At 35.2% G+C, this 18,952-nt stretch overlaps 1 protein-coding gene across 1 annotated transcript in view; it reads left to right on the top strand.

Annotated features, from left to right (window-relative positions):
* Positions 1–1,982: 1,982 nt before the first annotated feature.
* LOC136033794 (alanine--tRNA ligase, cytoplasmic-like) overlaps positions 1,983–18,952 on the top strand; it is an 89,012-nt gene continuing 72,042 nt past the window's right edge. Inside the window, exons 1-2 of the mRNA XM_065714704.1 lie at positions 1,983–2,077; positions 12,830–13,013. Coding sequence (XP_065570776.1) covers positions 12,843–13,013 — 171 coding nt within the window. The 5' untranslated portion in view covers positions 1,983–2,077; positions 12,830–12,842. The remainder of the gene's footprint in view (positions 2,078–12,829; positions 13,014–18,952) is intronic.

Here is an 18,952-nt window from a genome sequence, read left to right on the forward strand (position 1 = left end):
CAGGTAAGCTTTGCTGTAGCATTAAAAAATTATGCGTTGTAAAGTCGCAGGCACTTTTAAACAAAATCTGCAGTGTGGGTCGTCCCTTTTATTCCAATTATATTTTTCCTTTCATAAAACCAGAGAATTACTCTTTATTCTGAAATAAAGAACATTAGTTGCCCGAAAAGGGAAGATGAGAATAGGAAGTATGGACCTTTTTTGAGGCATTCTATGTCGGGTTGTGTTATGTAGGGTGCCATAGAAATGGATGTTTCCACTGTAGAATTTGCCAACAAATCAGGAATTTTATTATAGTGTATACCCTGATGACTTGGAACGTGTATCATGGATGATAATATTTCCATGTTGAAGGTCAAAGAGAAGGCTCCAAAGGCGAAAGACAATATCCACTATCTGTATTAGTTGCACTTAAAAACGTTATAAGCCCAATCATATTTTCCAACCCAATTAAGAATTTACAATCCAATTTGGTCTCAGCAAAAAAGGTCTACTTGTCCTAAAGTTAGTCCTGAACTACTTTTTAAGAACCTAGACTGTGAGTTGAAAAGGCCTCATATTTAAAACGGATAAAACCACAAAATTAACCAAAGCTGAAAGCAAAGTAATTTATTTGGAATAAACCTTTCCATAAGCTCTCGAGTGTCTCTGAAATTGTAATTTAAGAATGGTAATAACTTGTTAAGAATGCTTAAGAATGGTAATAACTTGTTGCGCTTGAAAATTTAAAGATCATATAAAGGCAATTGTAACTCAGTAATGTGATTGCTATTTTTCATAGGAATTTCATCGTTGCTATTTCTCTTTTTGATGGATTGTCTATCAAATCATCGTTGGAGATATATATTAGAGAAATTAAAGTGCATTAATCAAAATCGGAAAATTCAGCAAAACAAAAAGGGTACTTACTATGCTTATAGTTTTAATAGAGAAATAGCACTGCTAACATTTCTTGACAAAAATTTTGAGGAATGGGAGAAAACCATATCCAAATAAACTAAAGACAAAAATAAATTTGCCTATTCTGATTTGACCAATATGTTCACTATATTGTTTTTTGGCGCCTTGAAGGCTTTTTTGACAAACAAACAATCCTCGTATTTTCAAGCTTTTATTTCGAACATTTCACCCTGTTTCCGCGGACTGTTAGCTAACAGTATTTGTTTGAAAACGATTCTCTTTCCACCATTCTAACAAAACTGGTTGCAAGCAATTGGATGGCGGAAAATAAAGTCCATTTTTTTGTCAGAACAACAGAAACAAAATTACTAGCTATCAAAATGTGTCTCCAAACAGCTCGCGGAAACACAAAACTTAGCAAGAAACTTCAAAACCAACAAAATTGGAAATCAAGTTGTCAATCGGTTTGAAAATTTTAGTGATTGTTTGTGGGGCCAAAAAAGTCTCAAAGTAGTAAACAAAGTATATGCTAAGACTAATGCTAAATGTAAGAAGTATCACCAGTACTGACCTCTCTATCAATGTGCTCTGAGGATTTTTTCAGCCATCCAGTTGTTTGATCATTTTGTTTGCAAACAGTTGTCCTTTGGATTGCAGAAACAACGTTGTTTGCTCACAATTCGCAAAAATAAAAAATTGGGCGGGACATTCAAAACTACGAGGCTAAAAATTACATTTGAAAGTTATAGGGATTTTGTGGGCCAAAGACATCTTAAAGACAGCAAAATTGGTGAATACTTTTGTTAAGTTAAAATAGCCGAAAAAGATTTGTCTCCAAATTATTGGTTAAAGTTTTGTCTCCAATCTGTATTCTCTATTAAAATTACAAGCATAGAATTAGCCATTCTAGATGCTACTTTAACTGATTTTGAACACTAAAAAATATAATAGTCTTACAGTTATCTCCAAAACTGTTCCAATTTGTTAGAAAAATTCTTTAACAATTTTAGTTAACAGTTGTTATTTGGATGGCGGAAATACAGTTGTTGGGAAAACCGTTAACTAGCAGTTTTGTACAGACGGCGGCAAATAGTTAGAATTGAAAACGCTTTTAACTGATCTTTCCGACCTTTGATGAAGAAACAGAAGAAGAAAATAACACATTAATTTCTGGGAAGTAAGCAAAGTAGGCTAGGCTAATTTAAAGATTTTGATTTTCTGCTACAAGTTAAATGAGTTTGATTTTGTTCTTCAGTTTTAATCTCTCTCTTTGGTACTCGTCTTGTCAAAACTATGCTAGAGAACTTAACAGTAAATCTGTGATTAGATAGGCCTTGAAAGAAAAAAATAGCCTAGTTACATAGCCTTACAGAATAGTGGCTTTCCTGACATAATATGAATATGTATGCTTATTTTTACTAAATATTTCAAATCCCTCAGGTACCTTATTAAATCATCTAAGAATTAAATTAGGCCTGCTATTGGTTTTAACCTAATATTTTTATAGTGTGTTTGACAAAACTCTCCTTTTTAAAGTAAAAAGTACCCAAAAGAACACCTTGCCTCATATTTTAGCTTTTGGGAAATCCACTAAAGCTAATTTTCTAGCAAAAGATTGCCCTGACAACTAATACTCACCTCAAAAGCTAAATCACTGTTAAACCTCTACTGTATCACTTTTATTTGACATTCTGGCAAAATAAAGACATGTTTTTGGACTGCCCCTATTCTACTAGAGCATGACACAATGAAAGTGTAGTAACAAGATCCTCACCTTGTATCAGCCATCTTGGTGAAAGACATCATTAAATGAAAGAAAATTAGTACAAAAATAGTCTACTTAAGCTAATTAGAAATACAAAATGTGGGTAAGTGGCAATGCAAATAAATATTGAAGGTAAGTTGCAACCTGTCATTACAGAAACTAAGGCAAGCTTATATCTCTTTTTATTTTGATTTATAAATTCAGCAGTATTTTCAAAGAAATCAACAATTGTAGACAAAAAGGCATTTTCTTCTAATGAGCTAAATACAGAATTACAGTACTTTAGTGTTGAAAAGCCAGTATTATAGCACAAAATAATATCCACAAGAATAACACAGGCAAATTTTACTAGTAGGCTAGGCTACTCTCATCCCAACCCAAAATGATTTTTCCCCAGGTACCATCAAAAATTTTATGGTAAGAATAAGCACAAGTTCTAGATACATGATTGACATAATTGGAATGGGTCTGCTCTCTTTGGGGGAGTTGGGAGGGGAGGGTGTTAACTCAGAAAAATTGAGGTATTTTTAGCTTAAGAACAGGTGACCAGATCTTAATGAAATTCAATATTTAGAAGGAACTCATGTCTCAGAGCACTTATTTCAAATCCCGACCAGATATGTTGACATTTCCAAATAACAAATACTATATGCAAACAATGGGCAAATTTCATAACTTACAGGCCTCTCCCCACAGAATGTGGGGGAGGGGGTATTTTACATCTAGGGGAGAGGGGGGTGAAACCATATGGTTTTAGGTCTTTGACCCTATAAGATGTTCTTCTAAAGAAACAAACTTTGTTCTTACATGTACAGAAAGCTTATTTATTCATCTCTCTTAGAAATTTTTTTCAATGTCTTCCATCAAGGTGTTTCTCAGTGAGACCCTAAAACATATTACCTCTTAAAGTGTCTGAAGTCACCCCTACCGTGGGGTGGCTTTGGACATGTAAGGGGCATTTTTGGACATCTATAGTTAATGATTCAAACAGTGTATTCAGAAAATATAAAAGTAGCAGAATTAACTGGAATATCAATAGAACTCAAAAGGCATTTCACATCATTATTTTATGGCATAGTGAGACAAGTCACACCCAAATGCAAGGCCTTTGACTACTTGTCCTGTCCCTCCTGCAGTAAAAGGAGTAGGCAACCTCATAATTATATCATCAAAATCAGGACATTCTGGGAAGATGAACTTTTCACTTGATTTGCAGAGGTAGTTTATTTTAGCTAATCTGCCACTCACTTCTTCAATCTGACCAACATACTAAACAGCAGAGTTTGGTTTCTTTCCCATCATAAACCTCACAAGCACAAAATTTTCTGGAGAAAATTCTTTGTTAGTCTGAAGTTCACTGACACTTCCAATGTGCAAAGACTCATCATCCAAATCGTCTATTAGTTGCATATCTTTGTCTGAAATGCTATCTTCAGCCTCCTTGTCAATGGATGAAACCTTGGACTTCTTCAATGACTCTGATTTCAAGGACTCATCTTGTTTACATTTAGGAACCCTTTTTTTGGTTTTCTTGTCAAGCTTTGCCTGAGCCTCTGCTTCAAGGGATTCCTTCTCTGGAGTATCTGTCAAAATCCTAATTTTCCCTATCTTGTGCTTTTTGCAGGAACCCATTTGCATTCTTGCTTTTGGATATGGTCTTATGCTTTCAGGAGTTATAGGCAGGTTTGGTGTGTCCTTTGGTTGATCCACCAAGACAGGAGCAGACGAATGAACTGAACCAGGGTGAGGATCATCCTTAGTAGAATCTGTGTGATTCTGTTCTGCTGGGTCAGGGCGGTTTGTCACTTCAGCTGGTAGAAAATTGGCTTCTGTGAAGACATTCGGATTCAAAGGCCAAATTCCTGCCTTTTTGAAACCAGCTGTGATGTTATGAGGGTTCAGCTTTTCTAGATAGGGCTGCTTGCACAACTTTGCTATTTTGAGTATTGAAATCCTCCAACCTGGATTTATCTGCAACCAAGTGTCAAAGGACTCCCTGGTGGCATGTTTGAATGGTGCATAAGCCAAAACATCTAAGCCAAAAAGGATGGATGGAATGAGAGCAATGGGGAGGAAAGGTCAGAAGATGAATACCATTATCTTTGCACAAGGAAACTACTTCAATTGAAGTATGGCTTTCATGATTGTCAAACAAGAGCAAAACAGGACCCTCTTTGCTGGGTTTAACTTCTTTCTGGAAGTGCTGCAATGAACAAAGGAAATTCTGCAAGGTCATCTATCCACTGCAAAGGGCTAAGCCAATGCATCCTGGTGGTCCATCATGATACATTCTCTTGGGAACCTTGACTCTTGGAAAAACATACACTGGTGGAATAGTCTGACCAGTTGCAGACACAAAGCACAGCATTGTGGTATTTTCTCCTCTTTCAGCTGACACAATCTGTGCCACCTGTTTTGCCCCCTTTTTAGCAATCACCTTTGGAGCCTGAAGAACTTTGGGCACTCCTGTTTCATCGCAGTTCCAAATCCTACCAGGAGGAAAATGGAACTTGCTATACAGTCCCTGAAGATTACGGAAGAAGGCACCAATTACAGTGGCATTGAAGCCAGCAGCACAAGCCTGGCTTGTGTTTTCCAGCTTTCTAATAGACAAACTGGCGTTACGCTTCATAAATCCTTTGAACCAGTTGACTCCTGCTCTTTCATTCAGCTCCCAACTTGGTGGGAATTTGAGCTTCAGAGTTGTTGCCCATTGGTAGGCTAACTTTCTTATTGCATTTTTAGCTAGTTCATGGTTCAATATTGAGCAGTTTTCGAGGTATATAGTGAGTTCTCTCTCTTGTTTGGGAGTAAAAACGAACTTAGAACTCTCCTGAAAACTATCATTATCATTGTTTGCACTTGGGCTACCCTTTTCAAGATCTTGCATTTTACTCTTGTAGCATTTCACAGCATCCACAAGGGTAGACTTCTTCAAAGAAAATTCTTCTGCGGCTGATAGGAAAGATGAATTCTCATTTATGACTTGTCTCACAGCACGCTTCAGTAATTCTGGATCTGGGGGGCCACCCCCTTTTTGAATATAGGTGCAAACCATAAGTAAAAGAAAAATCTAAAATGTCAAAGATGGAGAGAAGCCTATATGTCCTCATATTGTAAATAAACTTAATTTAGCAGAAACGCCCAAAGTTTTGTGAGCTGATTTTCTTTGAAAAAATACATTTCAAAAATAGTTCTTTGCCCGGGTGTCTGGATTGATGAATAATAGATTTTAGTATATATTTTGTTGTGGTATTTTCGCGCTGGGGTGAACTCCTCTGTTATCTCCTATCTTGTATGTTTTTTTGTTAAAAGATGTTGTGTTTTTTATGCATTTGTTCTGTCCCAGCATTACGAGCTCTGCTCTCTGTTGGGGCATAATATTGTTTTTGTTTTTTGAAAGTTGAATTTAATAAATTCCTATTCCTAGTATGTAATAAAATTGAAATACTTGGTAATTTCCTAGCTCTAGCTAATTCCAATTCCAGACTTGGAGATCCTTCCATCAGCATGGGGTGAAACCAGACACCTCGAAATGTGTCTGGAGTTGCCCCCAAAAAACTGTCCAGAGTCACCCCTTATTGACGCCATTTTGAAAATTTACCTTTTTTTGGAAACCGCCAGACATTTATTGATGAAAATTACAAGGAAAATACCAGAAACATACCTCTTATGATTCTTCTAACATATGACCCTATAGCTACAGTAACTTGAAAAATATTTAACAAGGACTACAGGTGTCAAAATTTCCAGAGAGTATATAAAAACTTCTTTACCTCTTATCTCAGTTCCAGTTCCAAAAATTGTAGTCTTTGTGCTCAGTGGTCTTTGGCATCAAATATTCAAAACTTCCGCCCAATGTATGCTACATGAATGCCATCTAGCAGTGATTTTCTGAATGGATTAGTTCAAAGACTTTGGATGAGAGGTCCAACAGACGGTTTTGCCCCGGTACGGTTTCGCCCCCCTCTCCCCTAAATACATAATTTTTTGATCTTTCAACTATACTGAACAAAATGGCTGCTGGAAAACCTGAGTACTTGCTTAGAAAGTTAGCCAAATTGTCCATCTCAGGCAAACAACAAAAAAGTGGGGTCAAACTCCTCCATTGATTCAATGCAAAAGGGGGGGGGGGTATTCACGATCTCTCATTCTATTTAAAGGTAAAACAATGAACCCCACTTTAGTGAGCTCTCTTCCACAAGAGTTGGCAGTAGACTTTACCAACTTGATCTAGATGCAGGCCCCAGCCTTACTAAAGTATATCCAGGATGTATTTATGCCATGTTTTCAAGAAAAGGGACTAAACAACAGCAAAGTTGTCTTAGCTTTAGATAGACACAGGTCCTGTATAAATAATAAATTATCCAGATTCTGTTTAGAGAATAAAATTGAACTGTTGTGCTTCTTTCCAAATGCAACACATATATTACAAACAGCTAACATTTGTATTTTTGGACCCTTGAAAGGGTCATGGAAACACCATATCAGTGAATATAAGGCTGGTATTTGTGATGAGAATGGGACTGCACCATTGGAAAGAGTTGGTAACTGTCAAAGAGAAATAAAAAAAAAAAAAACTAATTTCATGACTCATCTCCCAGGAATAATTTAAAAAATAATGATAGAAAGTAATTGCAAAAATGCATTCTGAGCAACTGGGCTCTTTACAATTGTTGCAGATAATATTAAATTTACAAAGTGCATTGAAAGGGATTCCTCTGTTTCTCCAAATAATCAAAATTCACCCTCACTTCACCCCCCTCAATTTTCGACCCCAGACCCAATACCTGTCCCATCAACTTTGAGGTTGAATCTTTCCCAATCATCTTCCTAAGGTTCATTCTCAAGTAATATTGAACACATCAAATCATCTACTCCCATCCCAACTACATCCACTGTATCTTTTTCCCCTCCCATACCTTCTCCAGCAACAGAGTCCTTCCTCAGTAAAAAATCCTCCTTCATTGATGAAAAATAGTTTCTTAACTTATATTGCAAATCATATTGACCCCAGTGACCTCATTGAGTTTATGAGATAGAGGAATTCTATAAGGTGGAAGGGGGATACAGAGCATATGCTAGTTTTTTATATGTGGCAAGATGTATATAATTCTCTTCATAATGCCAGTTCTATGGTCACTGCTTTACCTAACATTGAAGCCAACACCAAAGAGAATTGTGCTAGCCAGGCAGTGTGTGTGACAGCTGAAACAAGCACAGCAACGAGGGAAGTAACTTCTATTTTGAGGACTCTGGTGCTGCCACATTGTAGTTCTGCAGCTATGCCCAGCTCCCCTTCTCTTTCTGTTGTTGGTCCAATGGACAAGTTTTTTTTGGGTACAAGTGTAGAGGCTAGTGACAGTGGAAAGGCTTCCCAGAAAAGAAGTTGTCTCCCCAACTCCTATTTTAATGCAATGGCCTTGTATGAGGTGGCTGCAAGAAAATCATAAGAAAAACAAGCAGGCAAAGTCAAGCAGTGAAGATGACCAGTGGCTTTGCATTTATTCTAAAGAAATATATAGACAAGGTCCTAAACGTATTTCTTTGGTATCTTGTAGAAATCTTGAATGTAATAAACACATGCAGTATTGCTGCATACCCAAATCACTTTCTGATACATATCCAAAGCCATTTATAAGGACATTGGACACAGATTTTTACTCTGTTTCTTGTTTTACAAGTCATAATCCTCAAATTTGACCCCATCCCAACCAATAGCTAAAATTTCACTCCTTTTATATTTTTGTATTTTAAGATCACTGTTTATTGGCTTTGTCTGGTGGTTTTCTTTTTCTCTCTTTTTTATATTCAATGTTGCGCACTGGAGGACCCAGGGGGAAGGGGTAAACCCTCCACTGTGGTCAATTTGGTCAATTATTTGAGCAATTCAATGATTTGGTCAATTATTAAGGCCCTTGTCACATTGTCCCAGTATGGAGTTGTTTAATTTTATTTTGAGGAACTTTTTGCCCAAGTTATTAGTTATTTTTTTTTAAAGACTGGCATTGAAATTTTCTTAACTGGTTTTGCCTCCTAGACACCTTACTTTGGCTACAATCTTGCAACTTCCTGTACTTCATTTTTTTTTATATTTAGCAGAGTATTTACATATGGCAATTAAGACACAATTTTCTAATATATTTGATTAAATCAGTAATTTATTTTTTTTTTGTCATCAATGTTTCCATTTTCCTATTGGGAAAGTTAGGATCTATTTTCACACAAATAGATTTACAATTTACATCAGTTAAAGAAAAAATGCCAAGATTAATTGCTGTTCAATCCCTTTTCTTGCAGCACCCACTGCAACATGTATGTGTATTTTGATTACATGTAAATTTTTGATTATGAATAGTTTATTTTTTATATTTGATTATTTTCACCCAGCTCCTTTCCATGAAAAAATCCCCTCACTCACAGAAAATCCTAAGATTTAAGTTCTAAAATTCATCTAAGACACTTCCATCATTTGTGGAAAATCTCCCAGGAAATGTTTTAGTGGACAATTCCATCTGAAAAATTATCTTTAGCATACTTTTATTTGATAAAAGACTAGTTTCTAATGTATGTGTACTTTCATTACTTGTAATTTTTTGGTTATAAATGGTTTATTTTTATATGTGATCATGTTCATTATGAGATTTGACCATGTAGAGATTATTTTTATATGTGATTATTTTCATTGTGTGACTTAATTAGGTCAATATTTTTGTATGGTACTTAAAAATATATATTCTAAATCTTTTATGATTAAAATAAATTCTCCAAGACCTTTGTTGTGTTTACTGAATTGCCTCGATTATTGGTTTAGACTTGATTTAGTCCCTCATACAGATGTTTTTATTCTTAGGTGTAGAAATTGAACCTCTAACCAAAACTATGTTTTAGTATTTACACAGCATACCATAATAGACTGTCTCCACATAAAGCAAAGCCATTACTAAGCCAATGTAAGGTTATTATTAGCCTCACATATTGCAGAAAAGTTAGGTTAATCATAGTCTCAGCAATAGCTGCAACCATGGTAAAAAATAACTGCAATATAAATTATCACATATTTTAGGGGTTGCCCCCTCCTCAATACTTTGCTCTTGATGGTAACATACTTCCAAACTTAAAAATAAATTTCTTTTCTAATTAAACGACTTTGGAGTTTCAGGAGCTGTTCTTTAGAAATTGGGACAACATTCAGTTCAAGCTCACAAATAATTTATTAAACAAAATTACTATAAATCACACACTGCCTTCGACTACAGGAAAGCCCAAATGGGCTTGTAAAGGCAGTTAAAGTGATTTCTTACTTCAAATCAACTTCATCTAAGCTACTTAAAAAAAAAGAGAGAAAAAATAACACAGAAAGAGGGGAAAAAACAAAACATGCTGTCGTCTCACAACTTCCAATCACTATAATAAACCCTTTTTTTGTTCAACGCTGGTCTGTAAAGAAGTGTTTCTTCACTTTAAGTTCACATTTAATTTCCGAAATTCCTCCCAGACAATTCCATTATTGCTGAAAGTCTCCCAAGAAATGTTTTTGTGGACAATTCCATCTGAAAAAAAACCTGAGAATCCCTCCGCCCCCAGTGGAAAGTTATTCCATCAGAAAATTCCCCAATGGAGAATTTCTCTCTAGGAAGATTTACCACCCCCCCCCTCATGAAAGAAAAACCTGAAGACAATTCTAACCCTGCTGAAAACTTCCTCTGGAATAATTGCACATATTAAGTTTAGTCAGTAAAGACAAATAAAAAAAATTTTGTATAAAATTTCTGACAAATTCCCCAGCTAAAAATTTCCTGTAGAAAACAGGTGTGTAATTTGCTATGGAGCAGGTGGGGGGGCGACTTTTACCTTTGTGGGACTATATGGCTCATTGTTCACTGTACTAAAATGTAAAAAAATGGGGGAGGGGAGAGAGTCAGTGAAGAATGGGGGAAAGCTAATTTGTTTTTGTTTTTTCAAAAAAAAAATCAGTGGAATAATTTGCATTTTCAATGAAAATATTCTAAAAAGTATTTTTGATCTCTTGATTGGACATCCTTGCCCTTCCCCAAAAGGGTTGCCTGTGGTTATGCTGAAATTTTTCACCCCCTTATCTACATTGAAAAAAAAATCCATTGAAGAATGTAGTTCTCAAAATATTTTCATTGAAAATTAAAAAGACTGCCCTACTCCCCTTGATTGTTTCAACTTTCATCTTCAGAGACTTGTCCTATGCTAATTAGAGTTTACAGAATAGATAAAGACAATTTTTATTGTCTTTAAGGCGGTTGCAGCCAGCCACCCACTTGATTAATCCCAGTCAGAGTAATTTGTTGTTATAAATTCAAAACGGGGTCTCTGTTTTGAAAGGCAATTGAAAAGGAAAAATTATATTTAATATTTGTGATCTCTAGAATAAATATCAAGCAATAAAAGTTATATTTTTAGAATCAGTAGACAATCAGCTTTCTGTTAATATTTGGAAATATCTGAAACACTAAAAGGATATATAGATCAAAAGAGAATAATTGGTATTTCCAAAAAGAGTTTGTTGGAGGTAAGTCATTAAACTAATAATTTCATGTGTTTTATCTTGAAAAATTTTAGTATCAACTATATTGACTCTTAGCTATTCATTAATATTTACAATTCTTCTCAATTTCTCATTAGTAACAAGATGTGAGACTTTTAGTTTTACATAATCTTTTTCAATTGGATATTGGTCTTTTAGCCTAGATTTTTCACCATTGGATTTATCTAAATTTTCTTAATAAGCATGTGATTAGCTTTTTTTTAACCTTTGACAACACTAACAACTTAAAATGCACAGATGGTCAACAGTAGAGCCTTATCAAATACATACACTTTAAACTTGTGCCATTAACTGACTCTATCATGGATATCCAGTCTAAGGCAAGTGTTATGAAGAAGAAAACTGTATTTTAATAGGCTAGGATATAAGGGTAGCTTTTGCTAAGTTTGAACATTAAAAAGGACTTATCCTAGATTTTGATCAGCATATACTAACTAGCCTAGTCCCAACTATTAGCTTTTCCCAAATGTCTAGAACTATATATATCATATCTAAGATTAGGAAATCACTATCCATAATTATAAAAGGTACATTTTAATCAAAACGTTCATGAAATTTGATTAGCTACAATCCTTAAAATTGTTTAAAAAAAAAATATAGTAAGCTAAGAGCTGGGTTTAACATTGAAAGTTTTCTTAATGAATAGTAGAATCTGAGAACTAACAAAAAGCAAATTTAAGTACTAGCTGAATCTTTCTATTTGTAAACTCTCAAAATAAATAGGCCAATAAGATTTCTCTTCATGGTCTCTCCTGAACTAAACACGATTGTAATAAAACTGGGTAAAGTGGTAGAATAGCAGCTTTTGACATGGAGACATGCTAGAACAAAAAGAGAGGCATTTTCAGATTGCTAAGTTTATGCTTTTTTATTGTTTCATTCATGTCTTGTGCTAGAAAATTAGTTTTAGTGGATTCCCTAAGGCCAAAATATGAGGCAAGGTGTTCTTTTGGGCACTTCTCACTTTCAGGCAGAGAGTTTTCTCAAATGCACCATAAAAATATTAGGTTAAACCAATAGCAGGCCTTACATAATTTAGTATAATTTTAATAAGGTACTCTCTTGATAACTTGAGGGGTTTGCACTATTTGGTAAAATCAACAGACAGTTGTATTTAGTCTATTAGAAATCTGGTTAGAAAGATTTTCAATGATGCATAAATTTATAATCACAAAATACCTAACAAAATGTAACAAACTTTTGGACCTTGTGAGGTAGCTCCTGGGATGGCTACTTGAGTCTCCAGGAACAACCTGAATACCAAAGCACCATATGAAAGGGAGATTCCAAAAGTTTTCATTCTAAGTGTTTTGGGAGAACCACCCACCTTTGCATGTCCTGGTAGAGTGCTCAATTTCTGTTTAATTTGGGTAAAGTTTCAAAGCTGGTTGAGTTTGAGCCCTAAGGCTTTTAGGGAGAAGTTTCTGTCTAGGTATATATTCCATCTGATGAGTTTGCCGTTCCAAATGGCTATGCTAGCCTGTTTCTTATCAAAATTTAGTATTGACAAGTAACTAGATACCTAACTAGAAATTTTGTAGCTTCTCTTTTCCTTCAATTTGTTTTAAAGTGTTTTAAATTTTCAGGTTTTATCCATAAATGGTATCTGAGAAAATGTCAGATATGTGTGCCAATATGAAAGCCTCTGAAGTAAGACAGAAGTATATGGATTTTTTTATGAAGAAGAAAAGTCATATTTATGTGCACTCATCCTCAACAATTCCTCATGATGATCCAACTTTACTATTTGCAAATGCTGGAATGAACCAGGTTTTTTTTTTATACTCTAGAAGCTTAGAAAGGTTAAAAGCAAAACACTATTCCATGCATGTAAGATGCTAGCAAAAGAGCTTTGTCATTTCCTTTTTGAGCAAAAAACAACCAGCTTTTGGGGCATTTCGCTACCTCCTTTTATTTTTGTTAGCTACTTTTGGTAGCTTTGGCCTTTGACCTTAGCATTGTGTCATTACAAGTTTAGTTTCTTTCTTTTTAGTGTTTTCATATTAGGCAGTTTAAAATAAATAAAAAATACTCTACAAATATTTAACCTTTCTAGTATGAATATTTTAGTGGTTTGTTATCCTGAAACTACTTATAACACTGAATCTTTAGAAAATGTTATTTTCTTTTTATATGGCAGTTTTCTGTGTTCTTTTAGGGTTTGTTTTTCTGGAGTAAAAGAACACAGTTGTGGAAATTTCAATTTGGATTTATTGGCATGTATATGAACACTATTCAGTCCTTGCTAATTTTCTGGCTTTGAGATTTTAGACTTCTGAAAACTGTGGAAGATGTATTTAGGATGGTTTATAACATTTTGCTAATTGCGCAATATGTGGCAGCATTTTTTGAATGTTAAAGAATTTCTGCAGTATAGACTGGCTGAAAGGTTCTGCAGCTTCACATAGCAGATGGCTCTCAATCTATGCATGTATTAAATAAAAAAAACTAGTTTTTTTAACTGAAAGTAAGGAGCGACATTAAAACTTAAAACGAACAGAAATTACTCCGTATATGAAATGGGTTGTCCCCTTCGCAGTCCCTCGCTCTTTACGCTAAAGTTTGACTCTTTGCCACAATTCTACTTTTTAAAACAATTAAAAACTTTAGCGTAAAGAGCGTGGGACTGCGGAGGGGACAACCCATTTCATATACGAATAATTTCTGTTCGTTTTAAGTTTTAATGTCGCTCCTTACTTTCAGTTAAAAAAACTAGTTTTTTTTTATTTAATTTCTGAACGTTTTTGAATTAATGCATGTTTGATTTTGGCTCTCCGCACATAAATTATTGAAATGAAATTAGTATATTATTTTTTTTTTGGCTAAATGGCTTTCTCTTAGTTTTGATCAGACGATTTTGAGAAATAAGGGGTGGGGAAGGAGGCCTAGCTGCCCCCCAATTTTTCGGTTACTTAAAAAGGCTACTAGAACTCTTAATATTCAACGAACGTTTTTATTAGTAAAAAATATACGTAACTTAAGAATTAACTTACGTAACAAACTTTTATATTCTTATATTTTTATTATGTGTACGAGGGGGTTTGTACCCTCGTTAATACCTCGCTCTTTACATTAAATCGTAAGTTTTGTCCCAATTCTTTAAGAATGACCCCTGAATCAAAAAGGCCGTAGAATAAATAGTTGAAATCACTAAAAATATTTTAGCATAAAGAGCGAGGTATTTATCTCCTCCTAAATACCTCGCTCTTTATGCTAAAGTATTTTTAGAACCCCTCATATGCGTAATAATCTCTGTTCGTTTTAAATTTCAATGCTATTCCTTACTTTCATTTGAAAAAAAACGTTTTCATGTTTATTTTTTCATTGTTTTTTTTTTTACAGTAATGCTAGAAAATCCTGCGCCCTTTTCATTGAATTTTTCTTCCCCCGTGACATATTCCTCAAAGGAAAGATCCTCCCACAAAGCCCTCTCCCATCAACCCCACCCCCCAAACCAAAAAATCCCCATGAAAACGTCTGTACACTTCCCAATAACCATTACTATATGTAAACACTGGTCAAAGTTTGTAACTTGCAGCCCCTCCCTCAGGGATTGTGGGGGAGTAAGTCATTCCCAAAGACATAGTTATTATGGTTTTCGACTATGCTGAACAAAATGGCTATCTTAAAATTTTAATCTGTTGACTTTAGGAAAAAAATGAGCATGGGAGGGGGCCTATTTGCCCTCCAATTTTTTTGGTCACTTAAAAAGGGCACTAGAACTTTTCATTTCCGTTAGAATGAGCCCTCTCGCGACATTCTAGGACCACTTGGTCGATACGATGACCCCTGGGGAAAAAAAAAACAAAACAAACAAATAAACACGCACCCGTGATTTGTCTTCTGGCAAAAAATACAAAATTCCACATTTTTTTAGATAGGAGCTTGAAATTTTTGCTATAGAGTTCTCTGATATACCGAATGCGATAGTGTGATTTTCGTTAAGATTCTATGACTTTTAGGGGATGTTTCCCCCTTTTTTCCAAAATAGGGCAAATTTTCTCAGGCTCGTAACTTTTGATGGCAATGACTTAATTAATTGAAACTTATATATTTAGAATCAGCGTAAAAATTCGATTCTTTTGATGTATCTTTTAGCATCAAAATTCCGTTTTTTAGAGTTTCGTTTACTATTGAGCCGGGTGTCCCCTTACTACAGTTCCTTACCACGAACTGTTTGAAAAGAAAATAATTCGGTATTTCGGGGCTTCTGACATTATTACTCCTTTGCGGAAGTTAGGCTCAAAATTGAAAAAGGATTATATTTTTTCTCTGGGCCCCTTCCACCTCTTAGTTCGTTTATTTTTCCCGTTAGTTTTCACCTGTTTTCGCTTTATAGTTGTGTTATCTCTTAGCAGTTCTTTCGTTAGTTGAGTTATGGTTGTGGTATATATGTTTTATCGCTCGTATAGTTGTGTTATTTTCAAATTATACTCCATAATAGAGAGGCTCCGAACACCCAGCATTGTATATTAAGCTCTTAATTTGACGTTTTTTTCTAACGTGACCAGATTCGTCCTGCGCCCTTTTCATTGAATTTTTTTCCCCCATGGCATATTTCTCCAAGGAAAAATCCTCCCACATAGCCCCCTCCCTCAACCCTACCCCCAAAACCAAAAAAAAATCCCCCTGAAAACGTCTGTACACTTCCCAATAACCATTATTATATGTAAACACTGGTTGAAGTTTGTAACTTGCAACCCCTCCCCCAGGGACTGTGGTGGAGTAAGTCATCCCCAAAAACATAGTTATTATGATTTTCGACTATGCTAAACAAAATGGCTATCTCAAAATTTTGATCCGTTGACTTTGGGAAAAAATGAGCGTGGGAGGGGGCCTAGATGCCCTCCAATTTTTTTGGTCACTTAAAAAGGGCACTAGACTTTTCATTTCCGTTAGAATGAGCCCTCTTGCGACATTCTAGGACCACTTGGTCGATACGATGACCCCTGGGAAAAAAAAACAAAAAAAAAAAACAAACAAATAAACACGCACCCGTGATTTGTCTTCTGGCAAAAAATGCAAAATTCCACATTTTTATAGATAGGAGCTTGAAACTTCTACAGTAGGGTTCTCTGATACGCTGAATCTGATGGTGTCATTTTCGTTAAGATCCTACGACTTTTAGGGGGTGTTTCCCCCTATTTTCCTAAATAAGGCAAATTTTCTCAGGCTCGTAACTTTTGATGGCTAAGACTAAACTTGATGAAACTGATATATTTAAAATCAGCATTAAAATGCGATTCTTTTGATGTAGCTATTGATATCAAAATTCAATTTTTTAGAGTTTTGGTTACTTTTGAGCCGGATCGCTCCTTACTACAGTTCGTTACCACGAACTGTTTGATAAGACAGATTCTTGACCTATGGAAGTTATTGAAACTTAATTTCAGGAATATGGTATTTAAGAGCCCTGCACATGAAAATAAGCTGGTGTTGAATGTATTTCCAAGCCTTCTTCTGAAAGCCAAGATGTTGTTTGTTCAATACACATTAGGCTATTAATGGAGTTTACTAAAATTAAAAACAGATGCTGTTCTATTTCATCTTTTGAATAGAGATAAACTAAAACCTGTAAAGACTTGGTTGCAATGTTTCATTATCCCCAAGCTCAAGAAAAAGAAATGACATTTGATTTTGAAAATAGTTTGCAGGACTTTTATCTGAAAAATACATACCTTGGCTCAGATATGCTGGAAGAAATCTCAAAGTTAACCAGTGCCGCAAAAGCTAGAGATCAACCAGACAACAAAAAGGAGAAGTTAAAAGCTGAGATTGAAAAAAAAAATTGTGAGCTTACAAGTTTCACAAGGCTACTGCTGAGATACAGAAAAGATTCAGTAATTTGTTTTTTTTTAACCAAATGTGCCAAGTCACTAACCCAGGCACAGTTACTAACACTTTTCCTATGTTACTTTGTTTTGGTGACATTTACAGCGATTACATGGATCGCTGAAAATTGGCTTTGAGTGCAAGAGACCACCAATAAAATAAACTATCAGTTTGTTAAAAACAGTTAGCAAAGTTTTTACAATGCTTCTTCTGCTTACCATGTTAGGACGTAGCTTCAGTAAGATAGTTAAATTAACTCAGGGAAGTAAAGGTAGACGCGAGGAATCATTTGACAACAGTAGCTCTGTCCAAGACTCAGACCAAACTTCGAATCAAAGGAGCCACAGTTACTGCAGACCCACTAACAGTTTTACCAACCTCTCAGAAAGATGCTGAAAACAGTAGTATTGTCTGCCAGCAAATTATAGTTACAGTGTGATCAGTGGAATTCGTACCACAAATTTTTGGGACAGAAACGGATTAGATGTGTTTGTTTTTATTGTCCATCTTCCTTATTCACAGCTTTTCTCTTTCACATTTAAGAGTAAAACGTTTAAACTCTTTTTTTTCGTTTGCTATTTTTTTTCAGTCTGTCAGTTTCCTATCTCAATTTTTGCCAGGATAGCAAGACAAGAAACAGAGGATGATACTCCGTTTTGCTTCGCGTCAGTATTTTAGAGTGTGTTTTTACTGCTTTTCATGGATTGGTTTTGAGCCATTTTTTTACGTTTCTAACACCAGTGGGGGATGGATGACTGAAATGGACGCAAATATTGCTCATTCTTACTGTAGCGAATAAGGCACACGTATATATTTTAAAGCTGTGTTAACCTTTATACTTTTTTTTGCAGTTACAGGAGTAATGAGTGGTGATTTGTGGTTCCACTTCATCGTTCGTAAAACTATTTGGGGATGACAATAAAAAGCAACAACAAAAAAAAAAGTTTATCCACACAACTCAAACTCAGTGGTTAAAGACCTGGGGTCCATAATTCGTTCAGACATTTCTGTCATTGTCCTGAGCTTTGCAAGGTGTCATATAGAGCCTGAAAGGAAGGAAAAAAGCAGGGTTTGTTGAAAAAAAAACTCTAAATCAAAATAACATTGAAATCAGAACAAAATACAACATGACACAGTTTCAAAATTAAATACATTATAGTATTTTTTGAGCTCCTAGCTTATTCCACAGCTCTCTTAGAAACCCAACCAATTTGACAAAAATTGATTGATGACTTCTGGAATCGCATCTTACTCTTGTAACTTTGCTCTCAGAACTTTTACAATTTAGTATCCCGTTTGCAAATCCCTCGAAAACCTCCCACCGAAAATTCCGCTAGATCTTGAAAGCCATCCACCAATTTTTTACCAAAAATTGCTGAGATTTTAGAGATGGTTTGGAAAGAAAAGTGGAAACTCTGACTCAGAACAATTGCATTACTTGTAATAACACCAGGGGTGGATCCTTATGGAAGTTTTAAATGAAAGAGTTTTTTCTAAGGATCGCTTCTTCTGGGTTAATAACAAGGTATCCGCATTTCATGTGCCAATTGCTTGTCCACCAATGTAGACAAAGGAAGAACCTATATTATTTGTAACATGCTAAACAAATTTTTTGTTTATCAGAAGCAGTGACAATTTCGCAAAAAGGACTATATCAGATCATTTGCTTATCTTCTGGGTTGGATTGACAACATCCCAATCTTTAGTGTATTCTTCTGTTTTGCAATAAGTCCGTAAGTCTCTTCTTGGGACAATGCTGTTATGGCTGATGACTAAAAATTGAATCAGATGTTGCCGTGTTATGTAGTTGCTTTTCTGTCGTGAAGTTTGTTCTGCTATTACAGCAAACCCTACTGTTTTAAACACTGTTTATTAAA

This window comes from Artemia franciscana, chromosome 12 (genome assembly GCF_032884065.1).
Source record: "Artemia franciscana chromosome 12, ASM3288406v1, whole genome shotgun sequence".
NCBI classification, from domain to species: Eukaryota; Metazoa; Arthropoda; class Branchiopoda; order Anostraca; family Artemiidae; genus Artemia; species Artemia franciscana.